At 33.1% G+C, this 19,157-nt stretch overlaps 2 protein-coding genes across 2 annotated transcripts; both read left to right on the top strand.

Moving 5' to 3' along the window:
* The first annotated feature begins 181 nt into the window (after positions 1–181).
* Positions 182–908, top strand: LOC108467525 (60S ribosomal protein L26-1). Its single transcript, XM_017768168.2, has one exon. The coding sequence runs from the start codon at positions 282–284 to the stop codon at positions 720–722; it is 441 nt and encodes a 146-aa protein (XP_017623657.1). The 5' UTR covers positions 182–281; the 3' UTR covers positions 723–908.
* Positions 909–7,087: 6,179 nt separating this feature from the next.
* LOC108469838 (calcium-transporting ATPase 2, plasma membrane-type-like) lies at positions 7,088–11,859 on the top strand. Its single transcript, XM_017770899.2, has 7 exons — positions 7,088–7,620; positions 7,969–8,023; positions 8,122–10,073; positions 10,179–10,334; positions 10,637–10,808; positions 10,929–11,227; positions 11,325–11,859. The coding sequence occupies exons 1-7, from the start codon at positions 7,447–7,449 to the stop codon at positions 11,562–11,564; spliced, it is 3,048 nt and encodes a 1,015-aa protein (XP_017626388.1). The 5' UTR covers positions 7,088–7,446; the 3' UTR covers positions 11,565–11,859.
* The last annotated feature ends 7,298 nt before the right edge of the window (positions 11,860–19,157 follow it).

Raw genomic sequence — 19,157 nt, 5'->3', positions numbered from 1 at the left:
TATAGATTCAATTATTAGTGCATTAGGGAAAAATCAAATTGGAAGAGGTACAGCCCAAAATGAAGTTGGGTCTAAATATTGAGGCCTACTTCAAAAAACTGTTTAGGCCCAAAAAGCCCAATAGACAACAATCTGAAATTAACCCTAGCTCTCTAGGCCACTATTAACACCCTATATATACGCCCAAAACCCTAGTCCTCCACTTTCTCCATTAGCCGTCGCCGAGTCGAAGACGAAACCCTTAATCCAAGCCCCCTCCTCCTTCACCACCGGCAGCAGAAATGAAGTACAACCCACGTGTCTCCTCCTCTCGCCGTAAGAGCCGCAAGGCCCATTTCACGGCACCTTCGTCCGTCCGCCGTGTTTTGATGAGCGCTCCACTCTCGACCGATCTGAGGTCCAAATACAACGTCCGGTCCATGCCTGTTCGCAAGGACGACGAGGTCCAAGTCGTTCGCGGTACCTACAAAGGCCGCGAAGGGAAAGTCGTGCAAGTGTACCGACGCAAATGGGTGATCCACATTGAGCGTATCACGCGGGAGAAAGTGAACGGGTCGACCGTCAACGTCGGTATCAACCCATCGAAGGTCGTCATCACCAAGCTGAGACTCGACAAAGATCGGAAGTCGTTGCTGGATCGTAAGGCTAAAGGACGCGCTGCGGCTGATAAGGATAAGGGTACTAAGTTTTCGGCTGAGGATATCATGCAGAGTGTCGATTAAGGTTATCTCATGCAGAGTGTCGATTAAGGTTATCCCCTTTTTTTTAATATTAATCTAAATGTTTTTTGTTATGTTATCAATTAGGGATTTTGCTGCTTTTGAGCTTTAGTTTTATGACATGGATGAATCTGGGATTTTTTAAAACTTAAATTCTCTATATTGCAATTCTTGTTATGTTTTTTTTAATTGTGGGTTTTTATCGTGGATTTTTGAGTAATTAATATTAATCATCTATGGAACTAGTTATTGACATACTTTTAGGGTTACCCAAAAAAGAATATAAAGGTATGAGCCTAAAAGTAACAATGAATTGCTTAAAAATCAATTAGGATATGAGATTGTAAGCAAGGAGTTTGGTACCTCTTCATGCTGTAACAATGCTCTTAAGCCTTCCATGATTGTTGATCTTAGCTTTGATCAGGCGTGAGATGATCATCATCATTAGCTCCTCCAATGGTTAATGTCTTGCTGCGGTGCTCTTCTTTGTACAGTCTAGATGGTGCACGTATGATATGCTGTTACGCAGTTTCTGTGATTGTATTAGAAAGTTCTTAGTTCCATCCATTTTTAGAATCAATTAAGGTTGCTGATTGAGTGTTAGTTTAGTTGGTATTGACGTTGTTGCAGTCTCCTAAAGGTTGCGTGATCGCGTCAACTTAAGTACTTAATGTGCTTAGGCAGCCAAGTATAATTGTAAGGGGTTTGGAGGGTTTAGGGTAAAAAAATAGAAGCCAACATACTTTTGTAAATTTGCCACAGATGGTATCATAACCAGCTTCTGCACCAAAAATCAATAGAGGGTGTGCCAATGGTTACTGTGACATCTATGCCTGGTGTCCGGTTTGAAACCAATTGTTGTAAACGTTGCATGTTCATGGAAATATTGAATCTCCCAACTGCAAAACAAATAGCAGAATTGAACTTTTAAACATATTATAAACCATCATCGTGAAAGAACATTGCACAGCGTAGGAGAAAGGCAATTTGAATGTTGTTATAGTTTATGTGAATGGAAGAATCCCAGTGAATGCAAGAGTCGTTGAGATATGCTCACATAATATGAATATCATACAAATGCATGCCTTGGTGATAAGGTGGAGGACGTCGAAGAGGCAGTTTATCTGGTGGGTCAAGAGAGAGACGGGGTATGGAGGAGGTTGGTTTTGCCAGGAGAGGAAGCTAGTAGTTGGAATGGTGGTTGTGTCCTTTCTCCGTTGACTTTAGACACGCATGTAGGCTAAATGTCTTCCCTTGGTCAACGGGCTGTTATTTAGGTCAGTGTTGATATGACCCGATTATAGGGTATGTAAATGATGGTCAGTTTGATTTGATTAAATAAATCATTATAAAAATATTAAAATATTAAAATTTTGGTTCAATCAGTTTGTTAAATTTTGGTCAATTGATTTAATGCCCTTTGAGCCAGTATTTTGATCGGTTTTCTGTCGAATTGGTTTGATCCGTTTCAAACAACCTTGTGAGAAAGGTCTTTTGAACTGGGCACAATGTTATAAAATAATCCCTTTGAGTAATGAGAACAACAACAACGAAATGTTTAAAACTTGCACATAAATCTAAGTAACGAATGCTTTCACTGGTCTGGAATGCAACTCGATTCTCCAGCTCCTGTGCAATTTGGTAATTGTTACTTAGATTATATGTTCATTAGGTATTCAAGAAAAATTGAAAATCTATTCATTAAGGTATTCATTATTACCGATTCGCTATCTGATTATTTGATTGGGTCTTGACTTGAATTCCACCCAAGTGGTTCGCATGCGAGGAGTTTGCACCATTCTATGGGACCACAAGGTGTGCAAGCAGATGTGGGTTCGGGCTATTATGTAAGCGAGCTCACATTTAAAAAATATGTGTTAATCTTAGAGTGAGGCATAAAAAAGAATTTACTTATGTCATATTCATGAACATTGATTATACCATATAAATACACAACTTAGGACACACTTTGAAACACTTCACACGATTATTAAAAAGGCAAATGAGATTTCAATTGTTGAACGCAAAGAAGGAAATACGATGTTGGTTTTAAAGATGGTACGGTAGAATGATAAATGTAAGAAGGATTCGAGGAAGAGTGGTGGTCCTTTACTTGTGGCTTCAATTCTGCTGATAAATACTGGGAAATATCTAAGAAATAGAGGTGAAACAGAGTCCAAGGACGGTGTGTCTTTTTGTTTTGGAATCCAACACGAAAATGCCGAGATTGCTCATTTACTTGGTTTTTGCCATTACATTTCGAGAGATTTCATAAATTTACTATTCAATTAAATTTTATTAAATATATTTTAATTAAAATTTGTCTCTTGTTAATACAAAGAGTTTATGGAAGTTTGTTATGATTAACCTCATAGGTGGAGAGCTGTAAAATGATTGAGATGATCGAATTTGAAAAAAGATTGAAGAGAAGAGAGTACCTTTTTTTTGCTACTAGTAAATCCTTTAGAGGATTTTCTTTAGCGTCGTGGTGTTAAGTATGAGATGTCTTGTTGGAAGAATGATATATGTGTGACAATTATCTTATTTGCATTAGCTGCGTGATTCCTTAAATTCAAACTCGTGAGGTCTTTCTTTAATTAAATGTGTTGACTTATAAAGTACTAAACTGGCGAAGTGTGAGCATAATGCCACTTAATATTAATTTTTATGATTTGAAAAAAATCTAACAAAAGAATATTCTTTAAAATATTTTATTTCAATAATAAATAAGTTATAAAATACTTAATCCAATATGCTTTAAGGACAATTATTATATGGGAAGTTTGCAATCTTAAAATGATTGTTGAAGCTTAAATTTATATTTGACTTTATGTAATCAATAAATTTAATTTATAAAATAAAACAATAAAATGATATTAATTTAGTTCATAAAATATATAAATATACATACACTGACAGTAGCTGTTGGTATTTAAGGGGTTAAGAAGAAGAAGAATGTGATTAGGCAAGTTGGATGGTTGATGGTGGGGTTGTTCAAACGGTCGGATCGGTTAATATTCGAACCGAATTACTATTAATCGAATTACTAGAAATGTAAAAAAATTTAACCATTAACCGAATCAAAGTTTTTTTCAAATACATTAACTGAACTGAAATGTTTCAGTTAATTCAATCGGTTTTTCGAAATCTATATATTTTTATCTTTTGGTTAAAATAAGTATAAAAATACATTCCTAACGTTCTTTTCTTTTATTTAATAGTTCAAAAACTTTAAATGAATGTGAAAATAACAAATAAGACATTAGAATCACTATATAAATCTTGAAAGTTAATGATCAAACACCACATAAATTTAGAAAACAACAAATATTCGGTTAATTAGTTAATTCAGTTAATTAACGCTTTGAACTGAAATTAATTGATAATTAAATTTTAAAAATTATTAATTAATTTCCTACCGAACTAAATTTAATCACCAACTAATTAATCAAATTAAATCTAATCCATCCATTAATTTAATTTTAATCCAATACTCATAGTTGATAGTACACCACGTTGTTATGTCAATGCAAGACCAAGCCAAGGGCGAGCGACCCCAAGGAATAATCACTTCATTTGTTTATGGCCCGCATGCTTTGACATTCAAATTTCTTGGCGGTTTCAACGACATAAATTTATGGACGGTACAAAGCAATGTTTCTTTATGGACGGCTCAAAGGGTTTAGTTTTTAATGTTTATATATTTTATTATTTTGGTTTTACCTTTTCTTTTTAATTAAATTCGGTTTTAAATTTTTAAAAGGAGTTAAATTATTATTTTGTAAAAAATATTTGAAACATTGAAATTTAAATATGGTATATTATATAACAATTTATGTATATTTTGTGTTTTTCTTTTATTTTGAAATTTTAAAATATTTTTATAAATTTTAAATTATTTGATGATACTTATAAAATAAATAATATTATATCATATGAGTTATCACGTTAGTTTTTTAGGAGTATCAGTTGTAATTATATAATATATAGTTTCTGAGCTCCCGTTAGAACATGGAGCCACGAGTCAAATGGGGTAAGCTAGGCGTGCCCCAACGGGCAATAGCGAGACAAAATGGCCAATGGGCTGATGCGTTTGGATTCCCCAAAAAAGGGCAGGTAACCGAGACAAAAAAACACAACATAAATAAATGGAATAAAGCAACATTTAGTCTCCAAACTTAGTAAAAGTTTTAATTTAGTCCCTGAATTTTTTGTCCACGTCAGTCATATAATTTGGATTTTGTCAAATAGTTCGATGTTTTTTTTAATACCATTAAAAAGCGATGATATGACACTCTAAAATTATGTTATATTATTAACACCTCTTGATAGGGTTAAAGAAATTTATAATATTTGATAGAAATTTTAAAGATTAATGTGGATTGAAGACTAATTCATAGACTAAATTGAAAAACAATCGTCAACTTCAATGATTAAATGTTATTTTATCTTAAAGAAAACAATAAATCTATTAAATACGCCAATGACGAAATGTCCTCACCAAAAAGGAAATAAATATCTCTTCGTATTGGGATTTGAAATTTTTTTCCAAGTTTTGCCTTGAACTTGGTAATTTTTTTCATATTGAGACTTGAGCTTTTTTTACTATTCAAGTTATGCCCTAGACTTGATAATTGTTCTCACATTGGGGTTTAACTTTTTTTCTCAAATTAGTGCTTAAAAATCCTAAAGTTCATGTATCGATATGAGAATAATTGTCAAGTTCAAGTCCTAATATGGGAACAATAGCCAAGTTCAATGACTAACTTGGATACAAAAAAAAGTTCAAGTCCCAATGTGGGAACAATTACCAAGTTCAAGGCTTAACTTGAACCCCAAAAGAATTCAAACCTCAATGTGAAAATTATTGTTAAGCACATGCCCCAAATTATGATTTAACCATTTCACTTATAACTATTGAGTTGAGTAATAAGGAGTTAGATGTTTTTTTAAATAAACTTCTAGATTTAGGCATTATAAATAAAAATAGGGTTGAGAAAACTTACCTCCCAAAATGAAATTTGACTTGACTCAACTTTGAATAACTTTGTAGCTTTCAAATACCAGAAGTTAAAAATAATTATTTTTGTCTAGATTGGGCTAATTGTGATTTCCATGCTAGATATATGTTCGATATACATAATTTGGTACCTTCATGTATACATAAGATGTGCCTTTTATTTCTTTTGTCCTGTAAGATATCGATAAAATTTTAATTGGAAGGGTAGCGTTGGTTTTGTATTAAATTAATCCAAATCAGGTTAATACGAGTTCTAAAATTTGAGTCATTTTAAGTTTGAATCATTCAAGTATGTTAATTGGATTCTCTCAATCGGGTCACTTTTTGTTTGTTTCGTTTTGAGTTTGAATAATTTTTAGTTCGAAAATCATTTTCATGTCCAAGTTAAATAAGCGCAACAATAGCATTGTCTCCCCTCTAAATGGTAATTTTGTCTTGTAATCTTTTCAAAAGTTTAAAAATTACAAGTTCATATAATGATAAATTTGTATTTTGACCCTTAAAAGTTTATGATTCACTTTTTATTCCTCTAAAGCAAATTTCTAATTGCACCCCTATTTAAGTTGTCACTGTGATAAGCGTTAATTTATTTTAAATATGTTTCATTTCAAATCCAAATTGGTATTTAACTTCTAAATAGACAGCTAGGCTGACAGATCTTATTAATATAATATTGATAATTTGAAGATTAAATTAGAATGTTTTAAAGTTTAAGAATCAATGTAGAACTTAAGAAATAGTTTGGGGACGTTTGATGAAATTAACCCCTGAAGTTACCGCGTAAGAAAGGACTGCAGCCGTGGGGTCCACTCTCCAGGGCATTAAACATTAGCAAGAAAAAGGTAAAAAAGCCACTTTCATTCAAATTTCATATTAATTTCATGCAGTACAGAAAGAAACTTCTAAGTTGAATATTAAATTTTCAAATCAAGTCCTTGAATTAAAAATTAGTTTTTTAATTAAAAAGTAATTAAATTAATTTTATGCCTTAAATAATAAAAATAAATTGATATTTTTATTAATTTTAGAATTTAACTTATTCCAAATATAAACAATGAATGTATCAGTAGTTTTAATTTTAATTTTAAATTATTAAAATGTTAAAATTTAATTGGAATTCATATAAATTGAAATTTAATTTAAATCAGAGGATATAAATTTCCTGTAATAAAAAATAGGAGTAGATTTCAAAATTTCAAAGAGTGTAAGGCCTGAATGCAAAATTAGTCACAAGTCTATGTACTCTTTATAAATTTAAAATTTAGTCTCTACATTTCTAATATTGTTAAAATTGTTTCTGTTAAATTTAAGTTTATTATAACATTAATTTTTAGTTACATGAGTACCAATTAAGTATTTTTTATTTTAAAATATCAGCCAAAAATTTTAAAAAATGTTAATAATTAGATTTAAAATTTAAAATCTGAAAAATAAAAGACTAAATTCATAGAAAATTAAAAATACAGGGACTAAATTCTTAATTTGTAAAGAATTAATTAAGTCCTAAGAAATGGTGTCCGGAGCTGAAACTTCCGCGTTATTGGTGTATGGGGGATCCCTTTTTTGACTCGGGATTTCTTTTACTCGGTTGAACACTTCTTCGTTTCTTCGTAGTTTCTTCTCATTATATATTTCAACGGAGCAGATGAAGAAGTTTTAGGAACGAAAGCGATTTGAAACGCACTGAAAAAAAAAAAAGGCAAAGTGATGGGAACTTTTTGGAATGAAAACTTTGATCTGAAGCCGAAACACTCGTCTGAGGAAGCGTTGGAAAAATGGAGGAAAGTTGTCGGTTTTGTCAAGAATCCGAAGCGCCGGTTCCGATTCACCGCCAACCTGTCCAAACGCTACGAAGCCGCCGCTATGCGACGATCCAATCATGTGCGTTGAATTTTTTTTTTAATTTTTAAATCGAGTTTCTAATTTAAGATCATACCGCTGTAAATATCATGCTCTAAAATTAGTAAATTTCTAATTATGTTTGATCTTTAGAAAAAAATAGCTGAAATATCATGTTCTAACTTCTAATATATAATTTTTATTTTAATTATTATCATTAAATAGTAGGTCTAATAACTCTAATACTTTCCTTTTTGTAGTGTCGAAATATGAATCTATTTTCTAAAAAATTAATCTGATTTTTTTTTTACAATTTTTAGCTTTATTAATTGGTTACGCGGTTGAAAAATTGAAATGTAGAGTTAATAATTTTTATTTGTAACATTGCAGGAAAAGTTGAGAATTGCAGTACTGGTTTCTAAAGCTGCTCTTCAATTTATCTCAGGTGAGAATTTTGCAGTAAAATCAAGTTTGTTGTTGTATTCTATTTTATTTTAATGAAAGCTGCCTTTAAACTTAATTGAATTGCTTTTCTTTTTTCAGGTGTAAAACCAAGTGAAAGTGATTATGTTGTTCCTGAAGAAGTCAAAGCTGCTGGTTTTGAACTTTGTGCTGAGGAGTTAGGATCCATTGTGGAAAATCAGGATGTAAAGAAACTAAAGATTCATGGTGGAGTGGATGGTATAGCTGAAAAGCTCTCCACATCGACCACTGATGGGCTAAGTTCCGATTCCGGTCTGTTGAATAAAAGACAAGAGGTGTATGGAATCAATAAGTTTGCTGAGGCTGAAGCTAAGGGGTTCTTGGTATTTGTTTGGGAAGCTCTTCAAGATATGACTCTTATGATCCTTGGTGTGTGTGCTTTGGTATCATTGATAGTTGGGATAGCAATGGAAGGATGGCCAAAGGGAGCTCATGATGGACTTGGGATTGTCGCAAGTATCTTGTTGGTCGTGTTTGTCACGGCAACTAGTGATTATCGCCAATCATTACAGTTCAAGGATTTGGACAAGGAGAAAAAGAAAATCACCATTCAGGTAACAAGAAATGCATGTAGGCAGAAAATGTCTATATATGATTTGCTTCCTGGTGATATTGTACATCTCAATATTGGTGACCAAGTCCCTGCCGACGGTCTTTTCGTCTCGGGGTTTTCTGTGCTAATTGATGGGTCAAGTTTAACAGGGGAGAGTGAGCCGGTCATCGTGAATGTTGACAATCCTTTTATGCTATCTGGTACTAAGCTTCAAGATGGATCATGTAAGATGATGGTTACTTCAGTTGGGATGAGAACACAATGGGGTAAATTAATGGCAACACTTAGTGAAGGGGGAGATGATGAGACCCCATTGCAGGTGAAATTGAATGGAGTAGCAACCATTATTGGGAAGGTAGGCTTGTTTTTTGCTGTAGTGACGTTTGCTGTAATGGTACAAGGACTGTTTACGAGTAAACTGCAAGAAGGGACGATTTGGAGTTGGTCCGGCGATGAGGCGTTGAAACTGCTGGAGTTCTTTGCTGTTGCTGTTACAATTGTTGTTGTTGCAGTCCCTGAGGGTCTACCATTGGCGGTGACTCTGAGCCTTGCTTTTGCCATGAAGAAGATGATGAATGATAAAGCACTAGTTCGACACCTTGCAGCTTGTGAGACTATGGGGTCAGCAACAAATATTTGTAGCGATAAAACCGGGACATTAACCACTAATCACATGACAGTCGTGAAATCATGCATTTGCATGGATGTCAGGGAAGTAGGTAACAACAATAAAGCTTCTCTCTGCTCTGAGATCCCAGAATCTGCTGTGAAACTTCTGCTACAATCGATTTTTACCAACACTGGGGGTGAAATTGTTATTAACAAAGATGGAAAACGTGAGATATTGGGAACACCAACAGAGACTGCTTTGTTAGAGTTTGGCTTGTCTCTAGGTGGAGATTCCCAAGCAGAACGGCTAGCATCGAAACTTGTTAAGGTTGAGCCATTCAACTCGACAAAGAAACGAATGGGAGTCATCCTGGAACTTCCTGAAGGAGGGCTACGAGCACATACTAAAGGTGCTTCAGAGATAGTTTTGGCTGGATGTGATAAGGTGATTAATTCCAATGGGGAAGTTATTCCCCTGGATGCAGAATCCATTAACCACCTCAACGCTACAATTAATCAGTTCGCTAACGAGGCTCTTCGAACCTTGTGTCTTGCATATATGGAGTTGGAAAATGGTTTCTCCCCTGACAATGCCATTCCAGTTTCTGGCTATACTTGTATAGGAATTGTGGGTATTAAAGATCCTGTTCGCCCTGGTGTCAAAGAATCTGTTGCAATTTGTCGTGCTGCTGGGATTACCGTACGAATGGTTACCGGAGACAACATAAACACTGCAAAGGCTATAGCCAGGGAATGTGGAATTCTTACAGATGATGGCATAGCCATTGAAGGTCCGGATTTCAGAGAGAAGAGTCAGGAGGAAATGCTTGCTTTAATTCCTAAGATTCAGGTACTCGCCACATTTTTTTTCTTTGATTCGAAACTCACCCAGTTAGTTACTTTTAAACAAGGATAATTCATCTAACTCATTCCTCGATTTTCATCTCTTTTGCAGGTGATGGCTCGTTCTTCTCCTATGGACAAGCATACTCTTGTAAGGCAATTGCGAAGTATCGATGAAGTTGTTGCTGTGACAGGTGATGGAACAAATGATGCTCCGGCCCTGCATGAAGCAGATATTGGACTAGCAATGGGCATTTCTGGAACCGAGGTATTTGATGCAACCAATATCTTCGTATTATGCATGCATCTTGCACTGATCAATGGCATGGGAATGAGTCAGATAGTTATGCTTATGCAAGTTCGCAATAATTTTATTACTATAAACAATATTTTAGCGCGAGTTTTGATACAATATATGCCGCTTAGTCATGAAAGAATACTACCACCTTTCATGCACCTGATACTAGTGTTGTAGTAATGATAGTCCTTTTTACATGCTAGTAAAATATTTTACTTGGAGTATATGAACAAATGCCTGAAATTAACCGTAACGAGATTTCTCGATTTCAGGTGGCCAAGGAGAGTGCTGATGTCATAATTCTGGATGACAATTTCTCAACAATTGTGACGGTAGCCAAATGGGGTCGTTCAGTATACATAAACATTCAAAAATTTGTACAGTTTCAACTGACAGTCAACATTGTCGCATTGATCGTTAACTTCTCCTCAGCATGTTTGACAGGTACGAAAGCGATACATTTCATTTACATCTATTTTTCAACTTATATTCTAGCTTTCTTTGCAAATGGATATAATGTTTGTCATATTTGCTTATGCCTTTCCGCACCAAATCGTTCTGCAGGGACTGCTCCTCTCACTGCTGTTCAGCTATTGTGGGTCAATATGATTATGGATACACTGGGAGCACTTGCGCTTGCAACCGAGCCTCCAACTGACGAACTAATGAAGCGTGCACCGGTCGGAAAGAAAGGAAACTTTATCAGTAACGTGATGTGGAGGAATATATTAGGACAATCCTTTTATCAGTTTATGGTTATATGGTACCTTCAGGTGAAAGGAAAAGGAATGTTCAGTCTCGACGGTCCCGATTCCGACCTGAAATTGAACACAATTATTTTCAACTCATTTGTCTTCTGTCAGGTAACCTTTTATTATGAACATCTTGATACTGCTGGAAAAGCATACGTTGTCATCTCCTTGAATTTACCACAAAACAATGCTCTGTAATTTTCCACAGGTTTTCAACGAGATCAGCTCACGCAACATGGAGGAAATCAACGTTTTCAAAGGCATATTAAATAACTACGTCTTCGTCGCCGTCCTTGGTTGCACCGCCGTGTTCCAAGTCATCATCATCGAATTCTTGGGCACTTTTGCTAGTACAACTCCTCTCACTTGCTTGCAATGGTTTGTAAGCGTGTTCATAGGATTCTTAGGCATGCCGATCGCTGCTGCTTTGAAGACGATACCCGTATGAACCACTATACTAGCAATGCTGTTTTCCGAGTGAATAGCAAGAAAGTTTTCTCTGCTTTATTTACAGCGATTGATTGCTATCGGATCGTAAATAGAGATTTCGGGACTAAGGATCACCATAAAAACAAACATTTTGAAACATTTTCTGTATTGAAATTCTTTTGTTTATAGGTGAAGCTCTAGGTTGTTAAACTCTTGTTAATTTCATTTTCTAATTGACATGTAAGGCATGTAAGTATTTTGTTTACACGCTTTCTGGTAATCGAAATTTATGCACCTTGTTTTGTCTTTGCAAATTTTAGCCTATCTCTAAGTTTTGTCTTCATTGACATGAATATATGCCATTCTATTTCTTGTCACTGTATCAACAGATTCGATATATAGATATAGATATGAATATGCAAATATATATATATGGAAATGAAAATAACGTGAAAGAATGAATATAGAAATGGTTAAATGTAGAATAGTTAGATTGTATTTTGTCTCATTTACTTAAAAAAAAGATAAATTAGTATTTATATGTCATGGTAAAGAATAAATTAGTCTTTTCTATTAAAATTTTCATCTATTTGTACTGTTAAAAACTAGTGTGGTTGACGGAATAACTAAACAGTGACGCATAATGTGCCACGAATCCCTCATGCTTACATTGACTAGTTTTTAACATTAAAAATGGATGAAACTTTTAATAAGAGAACCAATTTACTCTTTAATCTACAGGACATGGGCTAATTTATCCATTAAAAAGTGAAGTTTGATTATTGTTTTATAATGTCAAAAAAGAAGAAGAAGAGCAAGACAAACCTAAAAGAAATAAAAAGCTATTTATATATCTTTAAGTTATTTAGGATTCAAATTATATATAAGCACATAATATTTAATTGAAAAATTAATGATATTAACTATTTGGACTAATTAATAACATTTAAAAATACAGGAACCAAATTACATTAGTGTAGCAATTAAATCTCAAATTTAGGCATAATAGAGGGACCAAAATTGAAATTTAATATTTTTTCTAAAACTACAAAAAAAGAGGTAAGATTGATGTGAACCTAAAAGAAACTGCGTGTTAGTCTCTAGGACTCTTAGGATATTCAAATTATATATAACCTAGTAACGTATTAACCGAAAAGTTAACGATATTAACTATTGGACTAATTAATAACATTATAAAAATATAGGGACCAATTGATGCTAGAAACTAAATTGTAAAGATTAACTCTTAAATTTAGACATATTAGAGAGATCAAAATTAAAATTTAACCATTTTGATAAAATACAAAAAAGAGTGGATGCGAGCTAGTGTTAACCTTGTTAAAATTTTTCTGTTAAATTTGTTGGTGTAACATTCTAAAATTTAAAAAGATACTCATTCGATAATCATGTGAAAAAAATGACATTGTAATAAACTTGAATTTAACTAAAATTTTAACGATGCTAACAAATTTTTAAGTTTACGTCAACATTTTAATTAAAATAAAATACTTAAAGTAATTAATGGCATTATAAATATTGAGGTATCAAATTATGTCCAAAAATAAAGTATAAATATTAGATCTCAAATTTGAGCATAATATAAGGATAAAATTAAAAATTGATCAATTTTATATAATCTAAGAATAGAGGGACTATAATTAGAATTTAGCCATTATTATTAATAACATAAAAAACATGTGTCAAATAAGGAAAGCCTTAGAGCCTTCCTTTTATATATAGTAGTATAAATTTTATATGAATTTTGTTCAATTTTTATCATCTATATTGTATGTCTCTTATAAAGAATGGAAAATTTAAAACAGGCATTATTGTAAAAAAACCTCAATGATTTGGAGGGTTTTTGGTTTTGTGTTCTTGAGTTTTTTTTTTTTATTGAGACTCTCAACGTTATTATTTTTTTAGAAAACAACTTAATTTTAACATTTAAGGTAAAAATAAATTACAATTCCCTTTCAGTTTCAACTCTACTATTTAACACCGGAAAAAACTTCACTTACACCATCGTCCCCACCTACCCAAACCTTCACTCACTCCAACCCTAGATATTTCTTTATAGATAACTTTAATCATTAATCCATTATTTTTATTGAATTTCTTATTCAATTTATCTCCTCTTCTCTTTTTTCCTTTGAAGAAACCCAACGCTATTGGAGGAATCAGCTATGGCAGCACGATGAATATCAATTTCTACGCTTCATTTTGTTCTAGGTTTTATTTGATTTTTTTTTCTTTTGATGCTTTCCTTTTCTTTGGATGTTACAGTTGATATTTTTCCTCAAGTGACAATTGAACATGTAATTGATGAAAATTTGCAGGGGAACTGCTGTAACAATGAAGAAGATATTAGAAGCCTAGTTTCCTGGAATTGATGTAATCCTTGATAACTATCCACTATTACTGCCAAACATTTGCTTTCGAAAGTGGTTCTAGTTTTCCAATTTGGAGTAGAGGGATTACGATGACAGGTGAACAAATTTATCCTATGATTAGGATTATGACACCACCGCCGTGGTATTCTTCCTTGTGTGCAAATAGGTTTGGGTCTATTGCAACTACTCGACTTCTTAGAAACGTAATGCAATCTTTTTTGCAAAGCTTCAGTGCTTTTGAGGTTTATTGCAATGATGAATTGGTTAGTGACCCTTTTGCTATGTGTGTGTGTGTGTGTGTGTGTGTGTGTGTGTGTCCTGAGCATTTGAGAAACCCAAACTCAATTTTTTATTGTTTATTGATTGATGGAGTTGTTTTAGTTGCTTAGTAAACATTTGATTCTATTATGATATTGGTATGAGTTCTGTCCTAATTTGAATGTTTTGTTTGAATGCCCTATAATATGAAGACCAAAGTGGTGTTGAATCCTGGTACAAATTTTATTTTGTTACTGTAACAACCGGGAAAGAGAGGAAGTGTAACACTCCTCACCTGTATTCAACGCCGGAATAGGCTTACGGAGCGTTAACGGACTTATAAAATAATAAAACCACTACTTAGCATACATTTCCATAATTCATACATTCATCATTCAATCTCAATCAATTTGTCCCTAATACGAGCCTACGAGGCCCTAAACATATATTGAGAGCGGTATGGGACGAAACTGATAACACTGGAAACATTTGGAGCACTTATAAAATTTTGCTTAAAATAGGGAACACACGCCCGTGTGGTTAGGCCGTGTGTCTCACATGGCCACAGACACGCCCGTGTCACAGGCCATGTGGACATTTGAAATGGGAGCACATGGCCGTGTCCCAGCCCGTGTCCGACCCCATGTAACTCTCTCACTAGCCCGTGTGCCCTAAAAATGGCCATACATGCTCGTGTGCTAGGCCGTATGCTAGTCCGTGCCAAACCTGTAAGGTATACTGACTTATGACATACAGCCAATTCACACGCCCGTGTGTGAGGCCATGTGGAGCATACTGACTTGATTTCAAATTCAACACCAAGGGACACACGACCGTGTACTTAACCATGTGTCACACACGGCTGAGACACACGTCCGTGTCTCTGCCCATGTGTACAAAAATAGGTTAGCCAATTTGCCACCAAATTTGTATGTACCTACACAATCCAATGGTGCAAATTCATAGCATAAATGGACATCTATATTAACCACAATTAAGGCTAAATCATATCATTTCCAATACTAACAACCAACATGCTTATAAACTCATGATTTACTCATTCAAAACATACCAAATACCAATTACTTCAAACATCAAAATGACCAAACTCAAATATGCATTATTTGGCCTAATTTCAGAAGAATACCAATATTCACAAATCATCAATTTAACACCCATAATACTATTATCATCAATCATCACATAGCCATTAACCAACTCAATTCACAAGACATAATCATACATATATGTACATAATTCAAACATATCAAATAAACTAAAATAAGCCATCACACATGGCTAAATATACATATCAAAACATAAACATTTACAATGCTAATTCATATGGCCAGAATCATTATCAAGTCATAATCAAAATGACCAAAGTCCCTATACATGCCATATACTCAAAATATAAACTTAAAGGTACCAAATCGATTGTAGGATAGTGTGACGAAATCTCCAATGATCCCCGAGTCTGAGCTGGCTTTGAAATCACAATAAACGATATAAGCTATAAAACTTAGTAAGCTCGTATGAAATAAACTCAATGCAATCTCACAAATATAATTTAATAATTTGAATATACCAACATATAGCTTACATTAATTAACAAACCTTTCAAATACTTAATTATGAAAGTATGCACTTCCTTCACAAGTTTCCTCGATTTGAAACCTATATAATTCATGTACGTACCTGTATCATCTAGCATCAATCTCAAACTCGTCCACATCTATCGTTTACCCGTTGAACCATTCAGAATAGAGGTTGGATACTCAAGAAGTCTCGCAAACTAAGTACCTATACTATGGCCCCAAGCCAAATTAAGGTAACTTATGTCCGAAATACTGATATATTGGCTCGAAGCCAAATCAGCTAATATTCATGGCCTAAAGCCAAATCGGTATAAATCGCACCCGAAGTGCTAATATCATGGCCCGAAGCCAATACATGTATCCCCTAATGACATGTCACTAATATCCTAAACTATTCCTAAGGTTCAACCGGAATTTTGAATGACGAATTTCTATCGAGTCAACGTCGAACTTATCCGAAGTCTTGCATTCACAACTTATACAGTATCAAAGCATTTAAAATACATTTATAATGAAATTTATCACATACGAACTTATCTCGGGTTCGAAAACAATGAAATTGTCGATTAATCGAACATTTTATCTTTTCCCGATCCAATTCCAAATTTTGCTTTTCTTGATATATAATATCAAATTCAACTCATTTAATTATCCCTCTATTCAATTTAGTCCAAATCACACTTTAAAACACATTTACACTTTGACCCCTAATAAATCACGTTTTTCACAATTTAGTCCTTATTTCATAAAATCACAAATTAATAAAATTAAAAATAAAGCCATGCTAGCCGAATTACTATTATGCCCTAGCAACCTAGATTTTTCAAATTTTCACACATTTAACCACACATTTTCACATTTTCACAAAAAAAATCCCTATTTTGCATTTTTACTCAAAATCACTTTACAAAATATGTAAATATAGCAACAAGATTTCATATTTCATCATCAAACATAAAAGAACACATATTTTCATCAATGGCAACTTTTAACATCTTTAACAGTTTTGCAAAATAGTCCATGGGCTAGATAGAACTAGTTGCAACGATTACAAAAATATAGAAATCATTAAAAACAGAGAAAAACGAACTTACAATTGAGCACCAAAGTGACCGAATGCTTGAAGCCCTAGCTATGGCTTCTATTCTTCCAATTTTCGACAAATGAAGATGATACCATCAAAATTTTGGTTTTTTTGTTTTATTTAATTAACCTTATTAGACAAATTACCAAATTAACATTAATAATAAAATATTTATCTCATCCATTTCATGTCCATTAATGTCCACTTACCTTAATAATGGTCCATTTATCACTTAAGGACCTCCACATTTAATATTCATAGTCATTTAGTGCATTTAACAAATAGAATTCAACTTTTACGAGTTACGTGATTTAATCCTTTTTACTGAATTAACTCAAACAATAAAATTAATTCACGAAGCTTTCACACATATATGCTAGCATGCTGTAAACACTTAAAGTAATATAAAATATTTTTTTTCGATCTCGAATTTATGGTTTCAAAATCACTGTTCTGATTTAGCTAAAAACGGGCTGTTACAAGAAAAGAGACGAAGAAAGGAGATGAAAACAAAATGAAAAAAAGATGATGTCATCTATAACGTCACAAGGCTTACTAGGTTGACCGGCCGGTAAACGCACGTTTATTGTTAAAATTTGGTTGATTTCTAGAAAAATCACAACGTTGAGGGTGTCATAAAAAAAAAGTCAATGGCACAAAACCAAAAGCCCCCAAACGTTGAGGATTTTTTTTTTTTGGAATTATGCCTTTAAAGAATAGAGTAAAAGGTGGTGAAAAGAAGTCTTCCGCTCTACTAGATTTAATTCAGTGCAGTGGAGCGGACTACTTGCTGCAAGAATTTTTGTATCGAAGAACATCACATTTATCTATTGTCTTAACATGACAATATATATCTATGAGGACATGATATCAATAGGTCAATTAGATTATAGGGAGTGTATGACTAATATCGAGTAGACATATTGTGTTAGGCGAATGAACAAAGGCACACATTTTAAAACCCACAAAGAACACGAAACAAGGACACACACACACACACACACTCTCTCTCTCTCTCTTTCTCTCTCTCGTGTCACGCCATGTGTCACTGTTCGCTTATTCTATTAGCTACACCAGTTTTTAATTGTACAAATGGATGAAATTTTTAATAGAAAGAATCGATTTGCTCTTTGATATACTATATAAAGACTACTTTACTCATTTTTTAAATAGATAAGGCAAAATATAATCTAACTCTTCCTTCAAAAATTTCGATAAAAATTTTACAAAATGATTTATGACTTTCCGCCAAATGAATAGGTCACTATAAACCACGTAATCTCAACATTGTATCAACAAAACTCTTAAATTTATAATTTAAACAAATAACTTTTCCTTCTTTTTGAGAAGACCACTGATTTTATTTAGGGTTTGTTTAGCATTACTTTTAAGAAGTACTTTTAGAACAAAATCACTCCTAAACAAACTGTTTTTGAGAGAAAAAGTGCCTCTCCCAAATAAAAAATAACTCAAAATTATTTTTTTTAAAATTAAAAATTTTAACTTCTTTTTTAAAAAATACTTTGTTTTTTCAAAACACTTTTAAAAAGAAATTCTGAAACTAGACCGTAGGCAGCATGGCAATTGTTGAGATGAGAGAGAGACATTAGGGTTTTTTACAAATATGGTATAAAAAAAATTATTATATACGAAAATAGGTTGTCAGATAGATTATTTACGAAAATGAGTTACTTTTTTTAGTCGCGCTTACCTGACAGGCGCGACATATTATTTTATTAATAAATTTTTTTCTAATATTTTATTATTATTATTATTATTATTATATTTTAAAAAATTTGGGTTAAAACGGTCGTCCGTGACCCGTAGGCGCCACATGTGGCGCCTGATGCAGGGGCGCCACACCCTGCAGGCCTTAGTTATTTCATGACCCTCCCCAGTGACTTGTCATCTCAAATTGGGGAGGGATGAAATTTAATTGTAGAAAAACAATAATAGGGGACCATATAAGGTTCCCCCCCTAAGTTTGTTATGTCCAGGAGCAGGAGCAAAGAAGCAAAGAGAGAAAAAAAAAGAGAAGAAGAAGAAAGAAGAAGAAGGTTAGTAAATTTTTATAATTAATTTAAAATTAAATTATTTGTAATTTAGAATTATTTGATAAATTTTTGTGTAAGTAATTATTTTAAAATTAATTTATTAGTAATTTAAGATTTTATTTTAAATTATTCTGTTTAGTTTAATAATGTTAAATTTATTTTGTTAAATATTTTGTTATAAATAATTTGTAACTATAAAGAAAATAATTTAGAATTTTTAGAAGTTTA

The sequence above is a fragment of the Gossypium arboreum genome, chromosome 2 (genome assembly GCF_025698485.1).
Source record: "Gossypium arboreum isolate Shixiya-1 chromosome 2, ASM2569848v2, whole genome shotgun sequence".
Taxonomy (NCBI): Eukaryota; Viridiplantae; Streptophyta; class Magnoliopsida; order Malvales; family Malvaceae; genus Gossypium; species Gossypium arboreum.
The sequence above is the reverse complement of the archived record's forward strand: the minus strand, read 5'-3'. Positions and strand labels throughout refer to the sequence as shown.

Coding starts and splice junctions, on each gene's coding strand:
- LOC108469838 (XM_017770899.2), top strand. CDS start 7,447: ATGGGAACTTTTTGGAATGAAAACTTTGATCTGAAGCCGAAACACTCG. Junction 7,621..7,968: donor CTATGCGACGATCCAATCAT/GTGCGTTGAATT, acceptor GTAACATTGCAG/GAAAAGTTGAGAATTGCAGT. Junction 11,228..11,324: donor ACTCATTTGTCTTCTGTCAG/GTAACCTTTTAT, acceptor AATTTTCCACAG/GTTTTCAACGAGATCAGCTC.
- LOC108467525 (XM_017768168.2), top strand. CDS start 282: ATGAAGTACAACCCACGTGTCTCCTCCTCTCGCCGTAAGAGCCGCAAG.